At 42.0% G+C, this 24609-nt stretch overlaps 2 protein-coding genes across 2 annotated transcripts; one reads left to right on the top strand and one right to left on the bottom strand.

Annotated features, from left to right (window-relative positions):
- Nucleotides 1-351: 351 nt before the first annotated feature.
- Nucleotides 352-21917, bottom strand: aars1 (alanyl-tRNA synthetase 1). The gene is made up of 20 exons (XM_044194226.1): nucleotides 21781-21917; nucleotides 18066-18223; nucleotides 17698-17886; nucleotides 17274-17419; nucleotides 15779-15970; nucleotides 14183-14327; nucleotides 10694-10839; nucleotides 10308-10416; nucleotides 9719-9869; nucleotides 8944-9068; nucleotides 7726-7870; nucleotides 7446-7624; nucleotides 6506-6619; nucleotides 6100-6306; nucleotides 5707-5891; nucleotides 3247-3355; nucleotides 2554-2667; nucleotides 2257-2463; nucleotides 1729-1842; nucleotides 352-1641 (listed from the first exon to the last, which is right to left on the bottom strand). The coding sequence occupies exons 2-20, from the start codon at nucleotides 18207-18209 to the stop codon at nucleotides 1462-1464; spliced, it is 2901 nt and encodes a 966-aa protein (XP_044050161.1). The 5' UTR covers nucleotides 18210-18223; nucleotides 21781-21917; the 3' UTR covers nucleotides 352-1461.
- Nucleotides 21918-22088: 171 nt separating this feature from the next.
- exosc6 (exosome component 6) lies at nucleotides 22089-24305 on the top strand. Its single transcript, XM_044194227.1, has 2 exons — nucleotides 22089-22702; nucleotides 23276-24305. The coding sequence occupies exons 1-2, from the start codon at nucleotides 22434-22436 to the stop codon at nucleotides 23820-23822; spliced, it is 816 nt and encodes a 271-aa protein (XP_044050162.1). The 5' UTR covers nucleotides 22089-22433; the 3' UTR covers nucleotides 23823-24305.
- Nucleotides 24306-24609: the final 304 nt, after the last annotated feature.

Genomic DNA, 24609 nt, shown 5'->3' with positions numbered 1-24609 from the left:
TGTTTCCGCTGCTCTCAAGTGACCAAAAAATGTTATTGCAGGTTAAGAATGATTTACCAATACTGCTACTGTGGGGGCATCAGGCCTGAACAAAGTACACAACACTCCCTCTCTTTAAACCAACAATGTTAATAATAGATGGTCCTAGAACTCGCTAATGAATTTATACCTCAATCTTTTTTGTTCAGTGATCCACAGCTAATGATCTCAGTCTAACCTTGCAGTGTAATTGATCAGATCTGAACTAAGCCAACACTTGAAGTTCAAAGTAAACCGAGTCTGTACCTGCCTCCCTGAAATTAATCACCACAACAAATATATCACACATATGAAAAGAACAAGGTAGACACGTGGCATTTACCAGTCGCATTTATTCCCATAATGTGACATTTCTCTGACATAGAACAGCTACAATGGTTAGACATTTTCAACATTCTGCATTCAATCAATATTAAATGTCAGCGAAGTGAAGTTGCACAGATTAATTATTGGACACCTTCATGATCATTTTATATAGTTAGTGAATTATTCATTTACTAAATTAAACCTGTTGATTTATTACACATCAGATAATGGCTTGTTATTTGAAAGGCAAGACTATGATACAGCTACTGCATGTACAACTCAAGTCTAACCAATCACAGGAGAGATTTCGCTCACACAGCTGGACGGAGCCACTGCTCATACATCAGATCAAAAGCCTTCAGCCAACATACATCCTGGACATACTGTGTATACCGTACCTAAGTCAGTTAAGAGCTGTGTTGACTTTCCACTTTTCTATCTCAGGCTGAGCTAAAGTGGTATAGGAAGCCAAAAGTTTAGATCGTTGGAGTTTAAAGCAGCCCTGAACAAGCAGGAAACACCTTTGGGGGTTGTATTTAAATAAACAGGGCTACAGTGAAATCAAACAAACACAGAGGCAGGATGGAAGTTTATCAAGAGCCAACTTCATGCTCACAACATGAGTCTGAGGTGGAAACTACAGTTTTTGTCGCTTCATCTGAGCTGTACAGTACTTGTAGGAGGTTAAAATGAATCAAAAGTACATCCCTTTTGTTTTCCTCTGTACACAAACATGCAACAATGACGTGGACACACTAAAATAAATTTCACTTAACTGCATGAGAGGATCTTCCTACATATTCAAGCAGTTTCCACAGAGATGAATTTTACTGGAGCAAGTCAGCGTCCGTAGTCCCAATAAATGTGAGTGGCTCATTTACTGCTGGCTGAGTGTCAGTGGTCATCTGTCAACATGGCGGGAGCGAGAAACCCAGGTGGTTTGTTTGTTTTCTAATGTTTTCTGACCCAAAGGGAGAAAAAAAGAGGAGGAAATGGAGGAAGGACAGCAGGATGTTTTGTGATTTATAACCCAGTTAAGTGAACTCCTCAACCACCACCTTACTCCCCAACCTATGTTTGCAACCTCATCTCCTCCTCCCACACAGAACCCTGTCCTTAGTTCTCTCCTAGTTTTAGACGTGCAAACTCGTTGGCCATCTGTAGCGCCTCCTGCAGGCACTGTGTGTTCCTGCCGGTGGCCTGGGCCGACATGTCCTTGCCGCCTCCTTTGCCGTCCAGCAGGGGGCACAACTCTTGAACCCACTCGCTGGCCTTCAGACCACGTTTGGCCACATCCTGGGGGGGGGTTAAGGTCAGATCTGTTAAAAGCACTTAAAGGCTCCCAGAACACTGTATGACTGAGGGTGGGTGTGTTAGTGTTACCTGTGGGACTTGACACAGGCAGGTGATCTTGCCGGCATCGGGGTCTACAGTAAAGAGCATCGCAGCGGTCTGAGGGGAGTGCAACTTCAGCAGCTTCAGTGATTCGTTCAGTGCCTGAGAGAGACGGATGGAGAGAAGAAGTGAAGGAGAAATGTGACGAGAAAATAAAAAGGAGGAGAGAAGGAGTGGAAGAGTAGAAACAGGGAGGGAAGAAAGAAAAAGTCTCCTAATCAGCACTATTGATGTCTCAAGGTCAGAACTAATGGGCCTCAGAGCTGATTTTGTCCCGTGGCAATAACACAATGAGATAAGCTATGAGACTGCCTGAGAACATGTGCAATACTGCAGAAATAAACTGAATTTTAATACTGTTTGCACAATTTATTTTTGTACAGGATGCTGATGAAGTCTTAGGTTTTGGATTATAGATTTCCTCTTCTTTTATTAGGACAGTTTTCTCTTGGGGCGACATGTCAATTCAGATCAAATCAAAATGGGTGTTGTTAAAAATCCTGTACTGACTCTCACCTTAGCTGAGGCTCCGGTCTCCATCTCCATGACAAGCAGTGGTTTGTTGGGGCTGCTTTCAATCACCTCATTGGTCTTTTCCAGGACTCTCTTCTGGATGTCAGCCTTATAGGTGCGGTCCAGGTCGTCCATGGTCTTCTTCAGGCCCTTTAGGGTGTCTCTCATCTCGTCCTTCCGCCACTGGGAGATCACTGCTGTGCCTATCAACTGCAGAGAGGACGGACATGTTGATACCACAGCACAGAGTTGTCCTGTTGGGACGTTCTGGAGTCTTTGTAGCACAAAAATGCCATTTACCTCGGTCATATCTCCGATCTCTTTCTGAATTTCTTTGTTTGGGGCCGTCTGCTGCTTCACCTTGTCTCCCAGTGCAGATAAAGACTGGTGCAGGGACTCGGCTTTCCTCTGGGCCTGATGAATGTGAGACACAGGCATGAGCAGTTGGCGGGAGCGAGACACGGGCAAAGAGCAAAATGTGCAGGGAGAGATGAGGAAGAAAGAAAAAGAAGCAGAGCGGTGGAGGCAAGAAGGGAGAGGAAAAGATAAAGAGGAGGATCAAACAGGAATTGTTGTCTAAAAATAGTAAAGATTAATTTGTCCTCAGGGCCTGGAGAGAGGGGAAAAATGAAAAACGATCCTTTCTAGCTCCAAGTTCACCACAAGTCAAAAACAAGCTTCATTAAAGTTTCATCACCGGGGTGCTTTTTCTCACCAGGGACGCAAATAAGACACGTAGTCCCTCAGTGTGAGACACATTTTCATTTAAGTAGTTAGGTTTTTCTGTCATGAATAGCAAGAAAATCATTGTGACTATTTGACCATCAACACTCCATAATGAGTAATCATTTCATTTTAGACAAAGACATGCACTGTAGGCATCTACTTTCTTTAAAATATTGGCTAAACTCTTTTCTATGCGAGTGTGGGTGGATGTGCGAATATGAGCATAATGTTGGAAGCAAGCGCATGAGTGTGTGTGTGTGTCCTGACCTTCTGGGCCTCTGTTCCTGTCACAGCAACAATGCGGCGGATGCCCTTAGCGATGGCCTCCTCTGAGACGATAACAAACGGCGCGGCGTGACCCGAGTTCTGCAGATGGCTGCAGATAACAAAAACCAACAGCGTTACACAACTGTGGGAGGCAGCTGAGAGGGAGAGCAGTGAGGAGAAGGAGGAACACGAGCGGGAGAGAAAAGATTACAAACAATAGCAGCAGGAACAAGAAATTCTTTGGAGTGACTGCAGATTAGTTAACTGTTGTTGTCTTTGATGTCGTTTTAAAGTCTAATGTTTTAAAACCTGAAGCTGCGTGAAATGGTGGGACATGCAATTAAAAAACATAGCTTCTCTCAAATGTTTCCTCCAGTGCTTAAATCAGAACCAACTCTATACACATGCAGGGTTGTTTTCAACATCTATATACATAAAAATACAGCTTGGAAATCATTTGGACTCCAACAGTAATGAAATGAAATGGAAAGTCTTGCTATATTCTGTGTAAGAGCGGGGATGTCTCGGCATTCAGGTGAATTTTACAGCCAGGAGCAGAAGCTGTCAAAGTCAGTGGAGCAGGTCTAATCGCTGGATTGAGCTTTACAAAACGTTCTAGGCCTCGTCTGCACAGGGACATGGCCGTCTCACTGTAAAGTTAATGGTTTCCACTTTACACACTGCCACTGGGCAGGTCCAACACTTCTGAAAACTGGTGGCTTCATGTAGATGCAAACGTTTATTCAGAGACAACTCTACTTCTCCATGTTGGTGTGAGTTATCTTCCACACTTGACTCCAGTCGAAAGGTACACAGTAATTACCAGCAACACTTCATATGTAATGGCGAACACGCACTTATATAAAAGGCAGGAGCTTGTGAAAAAGTGCTAACAGGTTTAAATTTTCCATCTAGCCGTGTGGTTTTTGTTTTGCTACTTTACTCTTTTTCACAAACATTTATGATACTTTACAGAAACACATTCAACAAACACTTTCATTATGTGTGATGACACACAGTTAGAGCATGTGTCCAGAAGCTGTGAGGCTCATAATAAAGTGTGCTGCTCTTCGAAAGGCAGAGAGCAGCAACTACAGAAGCTTTAGAAGTTGAGGAAAAAAGGGTTTACAGTTTTTAGGCTGTTTGGCAAGCTATGTAACAGAAAGGTTCTAATAATGTAGCAGTGAAATGTGTAGTGTACTTATAAAAGTAATTCACTTATTACAAAAGTAATATGAAATTTAAAAAGTAATTGCCATAGAACTAACATATTACCTAAAAACAGACAACCCAACTATGCCTTTGGACAGTCTTCTGGGAATGCGACGTGAATACACAGTCATTTTAACTAGCGCTGACTGATAAATTGTATTTTCATCGTCATCGCGATATGCATGCATTTACTGCTTCTCTGCTAAGCTTGTTATGTTTGCTGTAGCAGACGTTTTGCTATGTTTTATTCTCCATCATAATAGAATTTAGCTGCTGTCTGCCAGCTTTTCTTGATAGCTCTCGTTTTAGTTGTGTAGTTGACCGTTTCTCTGTGACAAAGTGCAGTGAGTGCGATGGGCCCTAGGGTCAAAAAGTCATATTCTTGTCTGGTAATTAACTGTGACCAAATATGTTACTACATTTGGCTTTGTAGGGCAGAGTAGAATGAATTATCACACCTAGAACTCATCAAAAGGCCTAATAGTAATATACTCTTAGATACTAGCATACCTGCCAACACTCCCATTTTTCTCCCGTATTTCAAGGCCATCTCCCGGCGCCCTCCCGTTTTGTTGTTTCTCCGGGGACACTCCCATAATATGCATGGCCTCCTTTATTATGAATACACTGATCCAAGTTTTGGATGTTTGTCTGATGTCACCCAAGTTGCCAGATCGTCCATGAAACACATCTACACACACAATTCACACACTACATACAATTTTAACCCATCTTTTACTGCAGCCTGGCAACCCACACCCCGATCCAAGGGGCATGTGTGCTGCTACTCTCTGAGCAGGCAGATGGGCCAGCTAAGTTAACGTTAGCTGTTGTTGCCGTTAGCTGTTTATTTCTGAAATATGGTCGCCTCTGCTTTAGGCTGACAGCTGAGACTGGAAACAGGAAGTATGAATTTCACTGGTATGTTTTTACTTCCCTTCGTTGTACCCATGTTTGTGAACATATCTACATTGTGTGCGTGGCAATGATGTTCTCTTTTTCTAAAACAAAAGGTCAATATGCAAACCAACTCGTCACAGCTGACATTTGCGCTTACAAATGCTGCATTCTTAAACCAGGAATACTTGAAAACAAGTTGTAAACACATTCTCCACAAGTTTGTTTTGTTTTTCAGTACTAACATAATGAAGTTAAGTGGACTAACATGCTGACTATTTGTACAACACAACGGCCTGGTTTGCATCCCCTGTCACAGGTAAAATAAAATTTATAAAGCATCATACTCACGTTCCACCACAAAACTCAATGGAGGTGAGAGAACCAGCAGCACTGTCAGGGTCCTTCAGCAGGTCCTCAACGGGGATACCAATAGACACGACTCGGACAGGGTCGGGGTATGTCTCATCGAACACGGCTCGCAGACCCTGAATGGCCTTGGCTTTTGCTAGTGGGGCTTCCATGGCGTACACTGCCTGGAGAGAGCGTGGGAGAGAGAGAGAGAAAGAGAGAGAGTCAACTGTTGGTTTAATGGAATTAATACTCATAATGATGCTAGGTTCATTTAAACAGTTGAGCTAGAATCGTCACCTACATCAAAATAAAGTTTTCTGTATTGCTGTTTTCAGTCAAAATTAAATTCTATCTGGTGTGGGATTATTTCATGTGTATTTCCCCACTGACCTTAGCTTCTTTTATCAAGGCACAAGCAATCTCCTCAGTCTGCCGGACCTCCCCCGTGCTCAGGGCACCTTTAGCAGTGAAGTCAAAGCGCAAGCGGTCTGGGGCGACCAGAGAACCCCTCTGGTCTGCCTCCCCCAAAACCTCCCGCAGGGCAAAGTTTAAGATGTGTGTAGCGGTGTGGTTGCTCATGATGGGCCTACGACGAGCCTGGAAAGAGAAGATTGGATATTTGTCAGATAAACAAACCAGAGCTTCACCCAATAAAAACAGACAGAGCTCAGAAACAGACCTGCAAATGTGTCATAAAACTTTTCATGCCATTTAACTGACCGATATTGAAGAATATCATGTGTGACTGTCAACTTGATTCTATAGAAAACAGACTTTAAATCCTGCATGTTCTCACCTCATCTACACTTAAGGTAACGTGGTCTCCAACCTTTAGCGTACCATAGACCGTCCCCACATGGAGAATGTAACCTCCTCGAACCTGGGTATTCTTCACTGAGAACTCCATCCGCTGCAAGAAAGAAAGGAAGACGGAGAGACAGAATGGTTAGATGGGTTTTTGTTCTGCAGAAAACATAGGAAAACAGGCGAAAGGTTTGTTTAGTTTAGTTAGAAAGCTGGCTGATGCATTGTGCGTGTATTTTTTTCTAGCATTTGGAGATTAAATATACATTTTTTAAACTCATGCTTCAAAGTTTTGTGTTGCTTTAAGAAACGGTGTCAGATACAGAAGTGCACATATAGACTTATCAAGGCAGAAGAGGTTCCTTTAGTAAGTCTTCACATCCTCAGTAAAAATGAGATTAGAAAAAATATCAAGACATACACAAGAAACAAAGTGCTGACATTTGAATGGATTTTTTTTTAGACAGATGTTCTTCAAACTGTCTTATAAGTGAGTACCTGAATGGCATGAAAACACATTTATATCACAGAGATGAGAACAATTTGGCCGCCTTTGTCGCTTAACAAAGGGTCCTTTTGCCTGTAGGCATTATTTTCTCCAGTTATCAGACCACCCAGCGCTAATTAAACAAATGTTAAACACCAACTAAGTGATAGTGTAATTGTCATTTCCCCCAATTAAGTCAATTTTATTTTAGCTTTGGCAGAAACCTGGGGTTTTGCTGAAATGTGACCACTGTGTAGTTTGGGAAAAAAGCAACACACCAACAGTGAAAAGTACCCTAATGAGGGCTTTTTAATACCTCAGATTTCATAGTGCTTTTACAAAACATTCTCAAACAGCATTAGTGGAGCCCATTACGAACTACTGAGCAGCACACGCATTCCCTCTCTGTTTTCATCATAGTTTTCTTTATTTTTGTTGCACTTACATCCCCTGTGCTGTCGTCCTCTCGAAGCATGTAGCCTTCGTCAAATGTTTGTCCGCCCTGCTCGGCGTAGAAGGACGTCTGGTCCAGCAACACACCGCACTGCTGACCAGTGGTCACTTCATCGCAGAAGGCGCGGTCACGGCGCAGGGCCAGCACTGTGGCTGAGGCCTGCTGAAACTCTAGACATGCAAACAGGATGAGGGTTAGTGCATGAATGTTCTGAAAATACACCTGCTGAAGCTGAACCTAACGTCTGTTTGTGACAATGCAAACTGCTAACCGTATTTGCCATTATCGTCCGAGGTGTATTTGTATTTGGGAGAGTCATCTGTGGGGGGTATCTTTCTGTTTCTCAGCTCTTCAATGGCGTAGATGTCCAACATGATGTGGTCCTCGTCTCCTGCGCCCTTACCCTGGGACTTTAACTATACACAAACACACACAAACTTGTGTTATTTAGTTCTAAACACAAAATCTTCAATACTTGACACTTACACTGCATGATCAGTTCAGTGGACTCAAAATTAAAAACGTTTTAAAAGACAAATGAATGATTGATGATTAATAACATTAATTGAAAAAGTCAGATAACTACAGTATTATTGATAACCAAAGCAAATCATAGTTCTGTCGACCTAATCTGCAATTTAATTTTGTAACTGGATAAAGATGACATTTTAAACTAAATAAGGGCTACATATCTTTCTCACTGCAAGTCTAACAAACAAAAATCAAATTTGCTGGTTTCCTTAAAATGCTTTTTTTGTTTCATAAAGTGCATACAAAGCAACAATACTCCAGCCTACATGCATTATAATAAAAGTGTGTGTACTTTCACAAAAACCTGTGTAATGATACTTGTGAGAACATTTGCACTGTGGAGTTACCAGTTTATTTTACAATCTATCTTTGTAAAGCTTAAAATGATCAGTTTGATGTTCTCTCCCTCTCATGTTCATACTCAAAACTGACTTTAGAGCTGTATACATGTCTCTCTGACAATGTCAACAAAAAACAACAACAACAAAAAAACCTTTACAAGCTTCACAAAGTCAGGATTTCCAGGGCAGGCCAATTGTATTGCCTTAGATTTTGCCTAATAAACTCATGTGTTCATGACAGGGCGTGGAGGAAATATAAACTCCCCCATCTGGCAGGGAACAGAACTACAGTGACAGTATGCATACAGACATTGGTTTCACTGTGGGGTGTTGGACAGCAGTCTGAGGCTGCAGTAAACTAGAAAATAAATCTATCTTTTTGCAAAATCAAACAAGAGATTAGTGCAGGGCTGTAAAGTAAATGAGGGTTTATTTAAACAGCAGGTGCATGGCTCCTGATTATGACTTACAGTGCAGTACTGGAGAATGCTGACACAAGGCAAAATAGTGTACCGATGGGTGTGGACAGAAAACATTGTTCAGTGGAATTTCCCTCACAGAACAGTCAAGGACAAATTCAACAATCAGTGAATACCAGGTTTCCTCCATCTCCTCACCTGTGCTGCCTTCTTCTCCTCCTCGAAGGCAGCCATGTCCACCACCATGCCTTTCTCCTCTGCGATGAGGGAGGTCAGGTCCAGAGGGAACCCGTATGTGTCATACAACAGCCATGCTGTGTCACCTGGACGGGCAGGCAGAGAAAGAAAAAAATTGCTTGATATGCAGGAGAGGTAATGCAACAATGCTCAGACTACTCAAGTCAAACAGTAAACATGTTCTTTCTACAAAATGATGCAGTTATTTCGATCAATAAGCAAGAAGTTAGATGTGAAAAGCACAATGTTTCAAGTGTATGTTGCTGTTGCTGTATTTCCAACAATGCAAATGCAAGGACACTGTCTGTTAGATGTGTAATTTGGCAGTAGCGTCTCATTTTGGCTGAGTGCACAAATGATGCTGTCTTGAGACTTCACGCATGATGGTCAGACAGATGGGTGAATGAAGGAAGAGGGACCAATCCATAATGCCAACAAACACTTACTGATTGGATTAAAAAAAAAAAGAAAAAACAGGGGGGGGAAGAGTGATAGAGGAAAGAGCGAAGAGAGAAGTGACGTGGGTGATGAGGAGAGATATAAGGAAAGATGAAAGATGATGACTGAGGGAGAATATAAACAACAATGGTGCACTGAACTTGATATCTATGTTACAACAGATTTTTTGAAGCAGTTTCTTAAAATAATTCTAAGCTCTTTCCACTAAAATCATCAGCATAGGACACATAACATGTACACATGTAAGTGATAATGCTTCTCGTTAAGTGTGTCTCACCTGGGATGGTCTTGCTATCTCCGAGACTCATGATCTTCCTATCGAGGATACGGCGCCCCCTGCTGAGGGTTTTGAGGAACTGCTCCTCCTCTTCATTAATGATGTCCTTCACTATTTCTGGGTCTTTCTTCAATTCCGGGAATGCATCACCCTGGATAATGAGAGTGAAAGAAGATGGGGATGGAAGATGGGGTGAGAGAGGGATAGAGAGGAAGAAGCAGAGAGATGAGATGGGAGAAGAGATAAAAGAGGAAAAGTACAAAAGAGATGGTAAAAGAAAGAAAAACTGATGTCACCATTTATAGCATTAGTCATGAGCTGGACTATTGTGTTAAATAGTGACAGAAAGCTCTAATGTGTACCTTTTTACAGTGAATAAAAGACAATACAGTGTATCCGCACACTTTTTGGAATCAAATTTAATGATCTTTTTGTCACCTGTCAACAATAGATTTTATATTCAATTCTGTATTGTTAGAACTTGTGCGTTGATGTGATTTAGATTTTGAAAATCAAATTTAAAAGGCCTGTTAACACTTTTTAAGGACTGTGGATACCCTGGAATAAAAACAAGACAAGTAAATCTCACCAGGGAATCGACCACCACATCCACTAGAGAGGCAAAAAAACCTCTCTGAGCTCCCAGCTTCTCGTGGGAATAACGGACTGCGCGACGCAGGATCCTCCTCAACACGTAGCTAAAGATGATGGAAAGAACAAAACATGGCAATGAGGTATTAAGGCTCAGTCCTTAACCCGCGGTCCTTCTCTCTCTCTCTCTCTCTCAAATAAAGGCAACAAAGAAAAAAAAGCTAAAAAAAAACAACAACAAAAAACAACAAACTCAAAACAGTAAAATGAAAAACACAAATTACAGTATGCTGTGCTCCACTTACTACAGACAGTGTCTATGCCTCTGGTATTTTTTAGCTTTGTAATTCCCTTTTTTCCCCCTCTTAAATGTTCATGTCTCACCCTCTTCCTGTGTTGTCAGGCCGGCCGCCGTCTGACAGGGCAATGGTGATAGTGCGGGCGTGGTCAGCCAGCACACGGTAGGCCATGTCAATACCGTCAGCATCCTCTGCACCGACTTTACCGGTGTAAGCTCGAGCACCTGTACCCTGAAACAAACACAAATTATGTTACAACTGCGTATTAGATCACTGGTTCCCAACTATTTGTTTCGTGATGTATACCAACAACCCTTCATCGACACCACCCATCATGTTCCAAATGTGTTCAACTGGATGCTATTTAACAGTATTAACTGGAACTGTTTTTTGTTTAGGCCTGGTCTCATTCTTTCTAGGAGTTTTGGTCATGAGTGTCCATTCATAATACCACTTGAAGTGGCAGAAATTGGACGTTTCAACCATGTAACTAATACTTATAACAATCTACTGTATTTTGACATCTCCGCTTGCTTGCTAACTAGTTTTCATGAACTCTCAATCACAGCACATGGTGTTAATGTGTTACAACTGACTCAGGTCAGGTCAGTCAGAATCAGAATCAGAATCAGAATCAGAAATACTTTATTGATCCCCGTAGGGAAACTCTTTGTTCCAGTAGTTCTTCTTTACGTCAGTGCACACAGGAGAAAACGATAATTTAAACTATAAACAGGTCAGAAATAAATTAAGTAACATGTTGGTATAAGTATAAGATAAACTAAGTGTCGAGTACCAAGTGGGTTTACTGGTAGATGGTGAAGTACAGTATAAATACAATGTCACTAATTATGTAATAAATAATAGTAAAAGCGGAGGTGCATGTACTGTCGAGAGTAATTGAGGTATATCCGTAACAGTAATAAGAAAAACTAGCAAGGAAAACTAATATTGCACTTGAGTAGTAAACAGAATATTGCACAATTATTATTAAGATGTAATGCTCAATGTCCAGTTTAGTGACCTAGGGTCAAACAGACTAATCCTTAGAGGAGGAGTTAAATAGTTTGATGGCCACAGGCAGGAATGACTTCCTGTGGCGCTCTGTGGTGTGCTCTTTGGTGGGATGAGTCTTCCACTGAAGGTGCTCCTTTGTTTAGCCAGCACGTCATGGAGCGGGTGGGAGACACTGTCCAAGATGGCGTGTAGTTTGGCCAGCATCCTCCTCTCTGACACCACCGCCAGAGAGTCCAGCTCCACCCCACAATGTTACTGGCCTTACGGATCAGTTTGTTCAGTCTGTTTGCGTCCGCTACCTTTAACCTGCTGCCCCAGCATGCAACAGCATACAGGATAGCACTGGCCACCACAGACTCATAGAACATCTTCAGCATTGTCCGGCAGATGTTGAAGGACCTCAGCCTCCTCAGAAAATAGAGGCGGCTCTGGCCCTTCCTGTAAACAGCCTGAGTGTTCCTGGTCCAGTCCAGTTTATTATCCAAGTGTACTCCCAGGTACTTGTAGTCCTCCACAATGTCCACACTGACCCCTGGATGGAAACCGGGTCACTGGTGCCTTGGCCCTCCGTAGATCCACAATCAGCTCCTTTGACTTTGTTGCATTGAGCTGCAGATGGTTCTGCTCGCACCATGAAACAAAGTTACCCACCACAGCCCTGTACTCCGTCTCATCACCACCGCTGACACATCCCACCACAGCAGAGTCATCAGAAAACTTCTGAAGGTGGCAGGACTCTGTGTGGTAGCTGAAGTCTGTGGTGTAGATGGTGAAGAGGAAGGGAGAGAGGACAGTCCCCTGAGGGGCCCCAGTGTTGCTGACCACGCTGTCTGACACACAGTGCTGCAGCCGCACATGCTGTGGTCTGCCAGTCAGGTAGTCCACAATCCAGGACACAAGGCGTCCACCTGCATCGCTGCCAGCTTCTCTCCCAGCAGGGCAGGCCGGATGGTGTTAAAAGCACTGGAGAAATCAAAAAACATGATCCTCACCGTGCTTGCCGGCCTGTCCAGGTGGGTGTGGATGCGGTTAAGCAGGTAGATGATGGCGTCCTCAACTCCCAGTCGGGGCTGGTAGGCGAACTGAAGGGGATCCAGGAGGGGTCTGACCATGGGCCGCAGCTGTTCCAGCACTAGTCTCTCCAGGGTCTTCATTATGTGGGAGGTCAGTGCCACCGGTCTGTAGTCCTTGGAGCCACTGGGACGTGGCGTCTTCGGCACAGGAGCGAGGCAAGATGTCTTCCACAGAATGGGGACCCTTTGAAGACTCAGGCTCAGGTTAAAGGCGTGTTGAAGGACTCCACAAAGCTGGGGGCACAGGCTTTTAGCACCCGGGGCTAACGCCATCGGGGCCTGCAGCCTTGTTCGAGTGGAGCCTCATCAGCTGTCCTCTCACCTGGTCAGCAGTCAGGCACACAGCAGAAGTTACAGGTGGGGAGGGGGAGTCGTCGGTCTGGAGAGGGCCGTTAGCCTGATGGGGAGGAGCAGAGTACTCAGAGGAGATTGAGGGCCGACAGCAGCTGAGTTAGAGGGGGATGAGCAGGAGCCGGTGTGTCGAATCTGTTAAAGAACAGATTCAGTTCGTTGGCCCTGTCCAAGCTGCCTTCAACTCCTCTGCTGCCAGTCGGTCTGAAGCCAGTGATGGTCTTCATGCCGCTCCAGACCTCCCTCATGTTGTTCTGCTGGAGTTTCCGCTCCAGCTTCCTCCTGTACTTCTCTTTGGCCTCCCTGATTTTCACCTTCAGGTCGGCCTGGATTGTCTGTATGTATACAGCCTGTATGTGTCTGTCCCTGTATGATACAGCGAGAGAGAAACAGAAAGAGGCGGGGAAAGCCGGTGTGTGTGAGCAGAGATGTGCAGTGGCCTAAGAGACAGAGGTGTAGGTGTGTGTGCGAATATTCAAATTCCAAATTGAAAATCGAATGCCTACCCAACGAACAAATATCCGAATTGTCAAATATTCAGGTCCAGCCCTAATTTTTACACAAACCCCTGGTTAGCAATCACTTTATTAGATTACTATGTTTCTTACATCACCTCAGGCAGAGACTAGGGGCACACTGCTGCCACACAAGTCCAGTATGAATATTGCTTTTACCAATATAGCATTTCAAGTCTACTAACAGCTATAATGTGTTCTGCTTGTACCTTGAACCGTGCGATAAAACAGCAAATGATTGAAATGGTGTTTAACAGCTGACTTACAAGACTCGGTGTTCAACTTCTCCACCAGTACATGAATGCTGAATAAAAATTTCAGCTAAATAAATGGCAGAAATAACAGTTTAGCCAAAATGAACAGCAAATCTACTCATCAGATTCTTGGGCAAAACCACATTTCAGCCAAAAACTGATGTTGAAGGTTACATTCACGATTACTAACTTCCAGTGCGGAGGAAATCAGCTGCTTTGGGCTCTAAAGCAAATAAACAGGTGTGTGACCTCATTAGACCTGTGAAATTCTGCATCAAAAGTGTACCAGTTTAAATTTGCATTGGTTGACAGGTGAGATTTTTACACTTCCATTCAGTTACACAAATCTGGAGCATTTCAGTACCTTACGAATGGCTTCAAAGTACGGGATGAAGAGGTCAGTGTCATAGTTGGACATCTTGTTCTGCAGTACAGACACCAGGCGCTCCAGACCCATCCCTGTGTCGATGCTCTTCTTAGGCAGCGGCTTCAGCTCCGTCTCTGACTCTCTAAGCAGGGTGGAGCGGGAAACAATAGTTTAACTAACTGCTATATTAACTAACACCGATTAACTGATCAGTAGTAGATCAGAGTGTATGCACTTTTGACGAGGCAGTCTTGTAGTAGGAGAGCACACAGGTTTTTCTTACTGCCTGCATGTGTTTGAATTTTACAAAATAGCCTACTGATATTGTGGAAATTGACTTATTTAGTAGTTCTATTTTTATCATACAGTTTTGTTCACTTCATGCCAAACATTGGATTTTTTTCCATAAAAGCTACCAGATTAAGGGTTTGCACAGCCAAGTAAACAGATTTCTTCAGCAGAAACCCACATGTATTAATCCCCTGACATGAAAAAGGGCTAGTGTTGAGATGGCCATTTATTAAATCAGATCACTTGTAAACAACTGTAAATTTCTTTTCACAAACAATAGAAGGAACTGTAAAGAGGTGTGGAGAGAGGGTGTATGCATTTGATTCAGTACCACACATATTGTACAAAACAGATGACAATAAAAGGTGTGTCCAAATTCCAACATCACCTGATCTTAATTTATGCTTAGGTTTATGTTTAGGTGTATTGCAGTAACAAAACATGTGATTCGTCTGCTGATCACTGGAACAGTCAAGGACGCGACCTTTGCTTATACAATCTGTATAAGCAACGTACTTTGCATGCTCATTTATGCTCATTATTTGGTAACCATGGTAACACGTATGCATACCCACACGTGAGAACAGGGATTTTATTTTAGCATCCTCATTAAAAAATAAGTGAAACAGAGCGACCACACAGTAAAACACTGCATGGCTTGCTGTCAGTCACCACAATTAGAGCTCCCCTCGTGGGTCCATGTGGCGCTGATGATGCAGGATGACAGTCCTAAAAACTGTCCAATGAATGTGTTAGCTGTCAGTCCATATGCCTTCATGCTTACAGCTCTTGGTTAGTTAGTAAAAAGCCAGTGAAACACTGACTAGAACTAAAAAACAATGTATAATTGTCTCTTGGTTTGAATCAAACTACAAGTGTGAAAGCGCTCCAGGTTCTGCAGGGAACAATAGATGACAAACCAACACTCGTGTCGTCAAGCAGCCTTGTCTGCACTAAACCTGAGTCATGGTTTTGACCATGGGGTGTTAGCGTGAAGGTGAAAAACTAAATGCAATGAATCAGAAAGATTTAACTAATGTATCCCACAAGGCATCACAACAAATAGTTTTATTTTAGAACAACTTTAAATGGTCTACGTGCTGATGTGTGAATAATTGCATCAGTTTGACCAGAAAACCTGTGAACAATGTTTATTCTGCAAAAGAATAATTTGGTCCACATATCATTAGAAACAAAGGTGCCGGCCTATATAGTCTGTCAGCACTGATAAATTGATTTGTCCCCTTAAGATCTTACTCTGATCAGTGTGTGTGTGTCTGTCTGCGTGTGTGAGTCAGTTACCTGTTGAACTGGATGAACACCAGGTTCCAGATCTCCAGGACGTTGGGATCGTCCATGTTCACCAGGTGAGAGGCGTCTCTCCCTCCAATGCGGTCGTAGTGGATCTCACTGCAGGGACCGCAGGGGCCGGTGTCTCCCATCTCCCAGAAGTTATCCTTCATACTGCCTGGCAGGATGCGAGCCTCCTCCATCCTGATAGAAACACAGCAAGCAGAGAGAGAGAGAGAGAGAGGATTTAATTAAATCAGTGCTGTTAATAGGTAAAAATTAAGTTGTGTGAAAATTAGGACACGTGTGCAAAGTGTGAAAGTCCACCCTCTATGAGCAAAACAAATGTTAATGTTATACTATATTACATATTTCTATAATATAGAAAAACACTAATAATCATAGCTTACTCATATTATTCTGGTGTATGCTGTTTACATATACTATACAATGCTGACTTTGCTGCTACCAATCACACCACTATGTCACACTTTTGTTCAATTGCTCTTGTATAGTTTCTATTTTTATTTCTATTCTTATTTAATATACTCCTAATTATTTATTGTTTACTTTCTCTATTAATCTGTACTTATTTATGTCCTTGTGCTGCTGCAAAACCTGAATTTCCCCTCTGAGGATCAATAAAGGCTTGTCTAATCTTATTATTAAAATGTAAAGACATGGAAGTCACAAAACAAAGAAAGAAAGATATGAGACATACATCATATATATATATACACAATAAAGATAAATAAAAGTGTAAGTGTAAAACTGTATCCTTCTAAAAACAACAGAAAGAAAATCAGAAAAAAAGCAAAGCAATCACCTGAAAACATCTTTGAATGTTTATATTTTGTAGACTTTGCCCCTCTTTGTTGGAGCTGCTTTAGCAAGACCAATGATGTGTTTTTATGTAAACAGAGACACAAAGTTGAAGGGGGTAAAATGTGAAACAAGCATACCGAAGAAAAGCTAACAGAAGCACGATTCAGACAACAGTTTGGTTTTTTTTTAAAAGACAGAGAGAGGGAAGGATCGTAGAAAGTCAGATGCTAAGTGGGAAAAATATCAACTGAAAGCTTTGAATAAATAAATGGTAGAAAAACAGTGCTGTTGAAACACCAAGGGGGAAAAAGACTGGGAGGTGGAGAAATGGACAGAGAGAGAATCTTCTAGGCTGTTGTTGTAGGTAGTGTGGTGGCTCGGTAGGGAGGAGAGGAGAGGAGAGGAAAGGCAGTTCCCCAGGGATTGATCAAACAACATTATGCAATTACTTTAAATAGGGGCAGATAGACAATAGCTGTTTCGCAGCATTCATACTGAGATACAATGCAAGATCTGTAAATGATTTGTAGAGGAGGTTTCAGGTACTCCCAGGAGACAATGCAGTGGATAAAAAATTATTCACAGTGGGCAGTGATTATTAAAAGTTGCTCAAAGATGCCCCAAAGCAAATGCCTTCATCAGATGTGTTCACCAATACTTCTCATTCCCAAGCTAGACTCACCCTAGGTCGATCCAGATCTGTTTGCACTCCAGGTCTGGCTCCAGGCCTGCGTCAGCATTACCCCCAAAGTAGGTGACATACAGTCGGTCTATGGAAATACCAAACTCCTGGGTCAGCAGCTCCAAGGCCATCTTACAGGCCAGTTGCTGCAGAGGGAGGTGGGAAGATGCAGAATGAGCAGAATGTTGTGGGGAAGAATGAGACGAATCAGAGAGAACAAGACAGAAGCATAAGAGAAAGTAAGTAACTCCAGGGTACTAGAGAAAGCATACAACTGGATTTAAGAGGTGCAGGCCAAAGTGTGGTGAAAAAAAAACTCAACGCTGAGTCACATGATTCTAAATCAATTCACAAATTCTTAAAATTAATTCTTGCACGATAATAAAGCCGGATTGAGGAAATTTAGAGATGACAATGATAATACCTTAAAGTAGTCCCCAAAGGACCAGGACCCCAACATCTCGAAGAAGGTGTGGTGGTAGACATCTTTACCCACATCGTCCAGGTCATTGTGTTTGCCTCCTGCACGGATACACTTTTGGGTGTTGGCGGCACGATGCAGCCTGGCCATAGGATGGGACGGATCGATGGTGTTGAGGAAGATGGGCTTGAACTAAGAGGAAGTGGTACAATAAGCAAATTTATGAGTTGGGTTCTCTTTAAAGTTTACTACAAGAATCTTAAAATTTCAGCATTGGGTCAAAACGTTGTAAAATCATGTTTAAAAGAGCCAGGCTGGAGGAGAGAGGCACGGATATTTGAGAAAGACGTGGAGACAGATGGATAATGTACCTGGTTCATGCCAGCATTGGCGAAAAGCAGTGTGGGGTCGTCCAGTGGGATGGTGGATGACGAGTGGACGTATTTGTGCTCATAGCGACGGAAGAAGTCAATGAACTTCTCGCGGATTTGAGCTGCACTCAAAGAGGAGTCCATTCTGAACCAGCTCTCTGAACAAAAATACACAAAAAAGAAAATTAATACTGTAACCATCAAACATGAGCCAGTGCTAACTTGGCAGTTACGGGGTGTCTGCAGAGCACAGACTAGAGAGGTTAAAGACTTGTCCAACCAGTCACACCCAACAACAGCTGTTGTTCTGATCATATGTGGACAAACTGGTTGAAATCTTCCAGTGTGATATTGGCAACAACTAACTGGAGTTGCGCTGCACCCTATGGCATGAACAGGAGCTGAGTGAGACCTGAGACCAGTGGTGGCTGTTTCTCTGTCACAGCGCTCCATGGCATCTAAATATTACTAGACTTGACTGCTAAATGTCATCATAGATAACATTTATGTAGAGCTTTTGAAAAATGTGTGATCTTTCTCTCAGGCTTTCTAACAAAATTAACAAAGACACAACAAAACTGCTAGTTTCCCACTTCTGTGAAACAATTTTTCAATTTTCACAGTGACTAAGACTACTGTTTTGCCACTGGGCACCATAAGGCAATGACACCAGTTACAACCAGCCATTTGCCCCAAAGTCTGCTTTGCTTCAACACACTCCCTCTGAGTAGACACACCTAGAAATAAAATAAGGGAAAAGCAATGTTCAGGTAATGCTATTGTTTGTTGAATAATCACTGGTATATAAATAAGTATCGCATGTTATCTAAAGATGTAGTAAGAGATTTTTGTCTAGTAAGGTGGGTGATATGACCATACACAGAGTAAGATGATATAAATTGCCAACGATCACAGATTCTGCCATAGTGTTTATACCGTGGTAGTTATCCCTTCAATATCTCTGGTTGTATTAGACCATTGTGGGCAATGTTTCCAATAAATGAACAGGACTGTTTATGGCAATACTGGATTTTTATATGATTTTTGCATCAATGTGATGAAGAAACTTGATATATCAAGTATTTCATTTCCTGGATAAGCCACAAACATGCATCTCCATTTGGTTATTTTAATTTCTCAATAGATTTTTCTGAAGATTTATTGAATGCTTTATTTTATCCCCCTCTATTTGGAATTTATAAGCAGTATACAATAATTTAATGAATGGATTATAAACACACTGATGTAGTTGTACGCAGTTGTACGCAAGGACATTTAATTCAAAACTTTCATTCATGATCTGTTTATACAGCAGCCTCCACTTATGCGTGCCCACAGAACGAGTTATTAGTTATTAACAAATACTTTCAACACTTAATTACATTACATTGTGTTAAAAAACAATTAATTAAATGTTTATATATGTCTTATTCATGCTAAATTGGGGGGGGGGTTAAAGTAAAGTATTACTGATTTATTATATCACAACATACTTAGGGCTGCAACTAACGATTATTTCCATCAGTTAATTAGTTGAATTTTTTTCCCGATTAATCGTTTTGTCTATAAAACATGTTAATGTCAAAATAGTAAAAAAAAAAAAAATGCCCATTGCATTTTCCCAAAACCTAAGGTGACATCTTCAAATGTCTTGTTTTATCCAACCAACAGTCAAAACCCACAGATATTCAATTTACAAGGATATAGAGAAAGACAGCAAACCTGAGAGAAGCTGGAAACAGCAAATATTTGACATTTTTGCTTAATAAATAAACGATAAATCAATTATCAAAAACGTTGGCAATTATTTTCCTGTCAATCGACTAACTGTCAATTTTTTTTCAATTCCACCACCGCTAATCTCCACCCCTAGCCTAATAGTCAAGTCATAGTGACCAGCAGGGGATGACTATATGGCACTCGGCTTGTGGTGTTCAAAGTGCCAAAAAAAATACATTTTAAAAACTTAACATCAATGTCTCTTTCCAGAAATCATGACCCGGTTACTCAAGATAATCCACAGACCTTGTTGTGAGCAGTTTCATATAGGAACTATTGGTAGAAAGAAAATAGTTCCTACATGAAAGTGCTCACAACAAGGTCTGTGGATAATCTTGAGTTTTTTAGCGCTTTGAGCACCACAAGCTGAGTGGTATATAGTCCCATTATATTCAAAAAAGGCGGACATCTCTACAGCCGATATCTCCAAAACTCGGCAACTCACACCAGAACAATCTAGAAGGATAAATAGCAATACAGGTAAGAGGAAAAATATGTATTTTTGATTTTGGGGTGAACTGTCCCTTTAAGGCTTGAATGCATTCAGGGTACCCATCACTGCCATGGTTGCTCACACAGGACATACAGAGTGTAATACTGAGTATACTTTGGTCAGGTGGAGCTTCAGTGGTGTTTAACACTCACAGCTGCCATTAAGTACCTACGGGGGCTTATAGGAGCAGCCGTGAAAGATGGCAAGAATTTTTTCTTTTGCAATTCAGGGTTCTCGTCAATAGACAGCACGAGAATTGATTTAACTAATTTGTCAGGCAAAATGCCAAACATTGCTGGTTCCAGCTTCCCAAATGTGAGGATTTTCTGCTTTCCTGTTTATATTATTGTAAATGTAACACCTTCACAACTTATTTTATAGAATTTATATATTTATATTTTATAGAACAAATAATGAATGAATTCATTAAAATATATGACTGAAATAATCACTAGCTGCAGCCCCACTCTTTATTCAATAATATATTGTGTTGTGTAAGCAACAAATAGAAATCACACACATAAAAAAAACTTGTTTTGTCACAATGTGTTTTTCTGTGACACCAATACTGGCCACAAATTTCACTTTTTGCCGCTCAAATTATTTCTTTAGTTATATTCCAACACCAAATGAAAGTGGCAAAGTGAACTGGAATTGAATTGAACTGGGGCCGGCAAGTGGATGGTAAACAGCCACCGTCCACATCCTGATTACAAAACCACCCTGTTGGCAACCAGAAAAAGTAGAGACATTGGGGTGGTGGGATGGAAATGTTCATCTCTGCGAAGAACAGACTGTATAGAACAGGGGAAATTGTACATTTTAAGAATGACAATAAGGATCAACACAATTGGTGTTGGTCCTTATTTGTAATCACTACACTGACAAAGAGCTCAGGTGGGTGGTAAAAGCTGAAACCAACATCTTTATGTCCACAGAGTCAAACTGACAAGTTAGTCAGTGGACCAGCCGTGCGCTTTGTCTCCAAACCTTAGCTTGGTGATTTTAACCACTGATGTTCATGCACACAAATACAGAGTAAAATGAGTTATATCGAATTGTCTCACATGAGAGGATTAATTTCCTTTTCTAATGATGACTAAAATCAGTTCTCCCATGTCACCTTTGCACCTCTGTTGCAAACAAGCGCACAGGGAATAGTGCCATAAAATAGTGCCAGTCATGTCAGACAACATCAATCCTCTGAAACTGCTTCTAAAACCCGGCATCAAGCATCATTAGATTGTAAACTGCTGTGTTGGGGCTGAGGCACTAGCTTGACAAGCTGACGTTAGCACGCTAAATGTTAGCCAAACAGGCTACCTCTATATGCCTAGTCTGAGAGAGATTTCAGCACATAACTCGAACAGAAAACCTACTTTACTGAATGGTAAGGTGAACGTTATTTATTTAAACAGACCCTGAGCAAATGATAATACTCACAGAAGTCGCTATTCTCGCAGAATGAATGAGTTACTGCTCCCAGACACACTGCTTGAATCCACGCTGCTCGACCAAGAGGAAAGCAGAGCCAGTGAACACGCCCACGACAGTTTCCCATTGGTCCAGCCGCACCGGTTCGTCGGCAAATGTCAATCTCTATTGGACAAACCTACTGTCAATCTTAGCCGAGCCCGCCACATCAATGGTAGGAACTTCCCCGGCTTGGCTGATGCAATGGATAAGACACCGGTGTCAATAGACTTTGTGGTCTGCTAGAAAAAGAAAGGTGGTTAGGCACATATTTGTAAATAAAACGTTTACGTTAAATTAAAATGGTTTGTCAGTAATTAGATTCTTCAGATTCTAGTTGTTATTGTTATTACTTTGGGTGTTTAGGTTCTGGCCTAGTTATCATGAGATGACGTATCACCAATTTTGTATTCATTTGTGATTTTGTGACATAATAACGATAATGAAATATTATTTCTCATTATTGCAACCGCGCACACTTGAGGTTTTCTATGGCTGATGTAATTTCCTTCAGTGCCACGAATTGGCGGAATCATTTATCTGCTTGCTGTGTTTCCGGGGGACAAGTTTTGTGCTGGACTTCACATGCTCCACTGGTTTACTTCGTTTCATTTCACTGAACCATGCCGACTGATACCAAACGTGTACGCGGCCCAGAAGTGTCTCAAAGTCCGTCTTTGTTTTTGTGCAAACCGGCGGCCTCGCACGGCCCTAGAGCGGACGGTCGGCAGCGGGATCAAGTGGACGTCCGGCCTGTTTTTGTCCGGTGCGGGCTGGTGAGCCAGGCCAAAGGGTCCGCGTACATCGAGGCTGGAAACACCAAGTTGATGTGCTGCGTTTACGGCCCCAGAGAAACAGAGCGGAAAGATGAGACCGATATGAAATGTGGAAGGTATTTTGTGATTATTTTTAATGTATTCATTTATTTAATTTGACTTATTTATTGATCTACAACACAGTGAACGCACGTTAAAGCGAGACTATGTAACTTACACATTCTGCTGCTTACAAATGAAAAGTTGAATTCATAAGCCGTCAAACACAACCTTACTTGGTCTTGTATGACCAGTAGCTTATGTTGGCAAAATGTTAGCTCATACTAGCAAACTTTATATAAACAGACAGACAGTTAGTTAGTTTAAGTATCCAACAGAAGTTATATGGGCTTCCTTGCAAGTGAGAACACTTGTTTCCAGTATCATGGAGTGCTGTAAATGAATGAAACACCAGTTCACCAGTCATCGCTATTAATAAAAACGATGTTTAGAGAAATACACAAACTATGTATTTTTTAAATATAATTTTGAATTTAATGTAAGTCTGTAAACTGAGCTTAGCTGGGTTCGCCCTCAAGCATCCTCGTCACTACTTCATATTATACTTTTAAAGTGGACACTGATGTTTGTGTGTCTGTGATAGTTACCATTTATGAAGACAACACAACTGTCTTTCTCTGTATATCCAGGTTGACTACTGACATGCGTTTTGCTCCATTTTCCTGCCCGGAGAGGGGCTCCTGGATTCAGGGGAGCCAGGACAAGGACCTCTCCCTGATGCTGCATGAGAGTCTGCAGCCAGCTGTGTGCCTCCACAAATATCCCCGCTCTCAGATCGAGGTCAACGTGATGGTTCTTGAGAACAGCGGTTCAGTTCTGGCCCATGCAGTCACATGCGCTTCTCTCGCTCTCGCAGATGCAGGGATTGAAATGTATGATCTGGTGCTTGGTTGTTCCATCCGCCAGGATGGCGCCTCTTATGTGGTTGACCCTTCTTACACGGAGGAAAACAGCTGCAGCTCAGTCAGCAGCGATAACCAGGGCGGTCTGACTGTTGCGTTCCTCCCCAGCCTGAACCAGATTTCTGGGCTGCAGTCAGATGGAGAAATGACTGAAGAGACTCTGACAGCTGGGGTTCGGACCTGCATTGAGGGATGCTATAAACTGTACCCGGTCATCCAACAAGCCCTGGCCAGGGCTGTGCGCAGGGCTGCTCCCCCACCATCAGAGAGCTGAGAGGGACCAATGACTGCTCAGTTCTGTTTTTCTGGTTTACAATTTCCAGTCCTTCCTTTAACAACATAACCTATTTTTCAATGTTTGCTATTATGTTCTTTAAATGAAGACTGATTTACCTGTGTTTTCTTATTAAATCATTTAACAGTGCACTTATATGGTATAGTCTGGATTTGGGGCTTGAAGCTTCAAATTTGCCTGACATTTGAAAGGAAAATATAGGCAAGAGCATACTTTGTAGATTAGATTGATGAGATTGCTCATCTGGGATAGTTCCTGAATGTATTGTCATGAAGCAACCTACTAAGTGCAAAAATAACTAAATAAATGAGCAGACCTCATATAAACATCCCAGATGGATTTTGTCAACAAAAGGTCTCCAATACAGTAGGGCTGGTGCTCTGTTGTAGTTTTGCTGGAGGTTAGGGTTTAAGACCGGTTTAAACCTGTGTTGTCTGGAATAAAGTTGCATGGCCTCTGAAACCGTGTTGCTGTGTCTTAAAACTGCAGTTTAAATTGCGTGTGTGGTTTACCCTGAACTCAGTTGCTGTGTCTTGTAGAAGCGTCCAATTTTGACATTTTCTTCTGGAGAGTGAGTTGAGGAAATGCAAAGAATCCACTGTGGGTGTGTAATAAGTGACAAATTAGCTTACATTTCCACACACTCTGCAGGAAAATGTCACATCAACAATTACAGGGTTTTAGTTTATAGTGTAATTGAGTTTTTCCTAAGCACATGTTTTTTTTCCCAAAACACTTAGGTAAGATGTCTACTGGCACCCGGGAG

Source organism: Siniperca chuatsi, linkage group LG4, assembly GCF_020085105.1.
Source record: "Siniperca chuatsi isolate FFG_IHB_CAS linkage group LG4, ASM2008510v1, whole genome shotgun sequence".
In the NCBI taxonomy this organism is placed as follows: Eukaryota; Metazoa; Chordata; class Actinopteri; order Centrarchiformes; family Sinipercidae; genus Siniperca; species Siniperca chuatsi.
Note: the sequence above shows the minus strand (reverse complement) of the source record. Positions and strands in the feature narration are given on the sequence as shown.

Coding starts and splice junctions, on each gene's coding strand:
- aars1 (XM_044194226.1), bottom strand. CDS start 18,209: ATGGACTCCTCTTTGAGTGCAGCTCAAATCCGCGAGAAGTTCATTGAC. Junction 15,971..17,273: donor CAGATCTGGATCGACCTAGG/GTGAGTCTAGCT, acceptor TGTTTCTATCAG/GATGGAGGAGGCTCGCATCC. Junction 10,417..10,693: donor CCTGACAACACAGGAAGAGG/GTGAGACATGAA, acceptor CATCATCTTTAG/CTACGTGTTGAGGAGGATCC.
- exosc6 (XM_044194227.1), top strand. CDS start 22,434: ATGCCGACTGATACCAAACGTGTACGCGGCCCAGAAGTGTCTCAAAGT. Junction 22,703..23,275: donor ACCGATATGAAATGTGGAAG/GTATTTTGTGAT, acceptor CTGTATATCCAG/GTTGACTACTGACATGCGTT.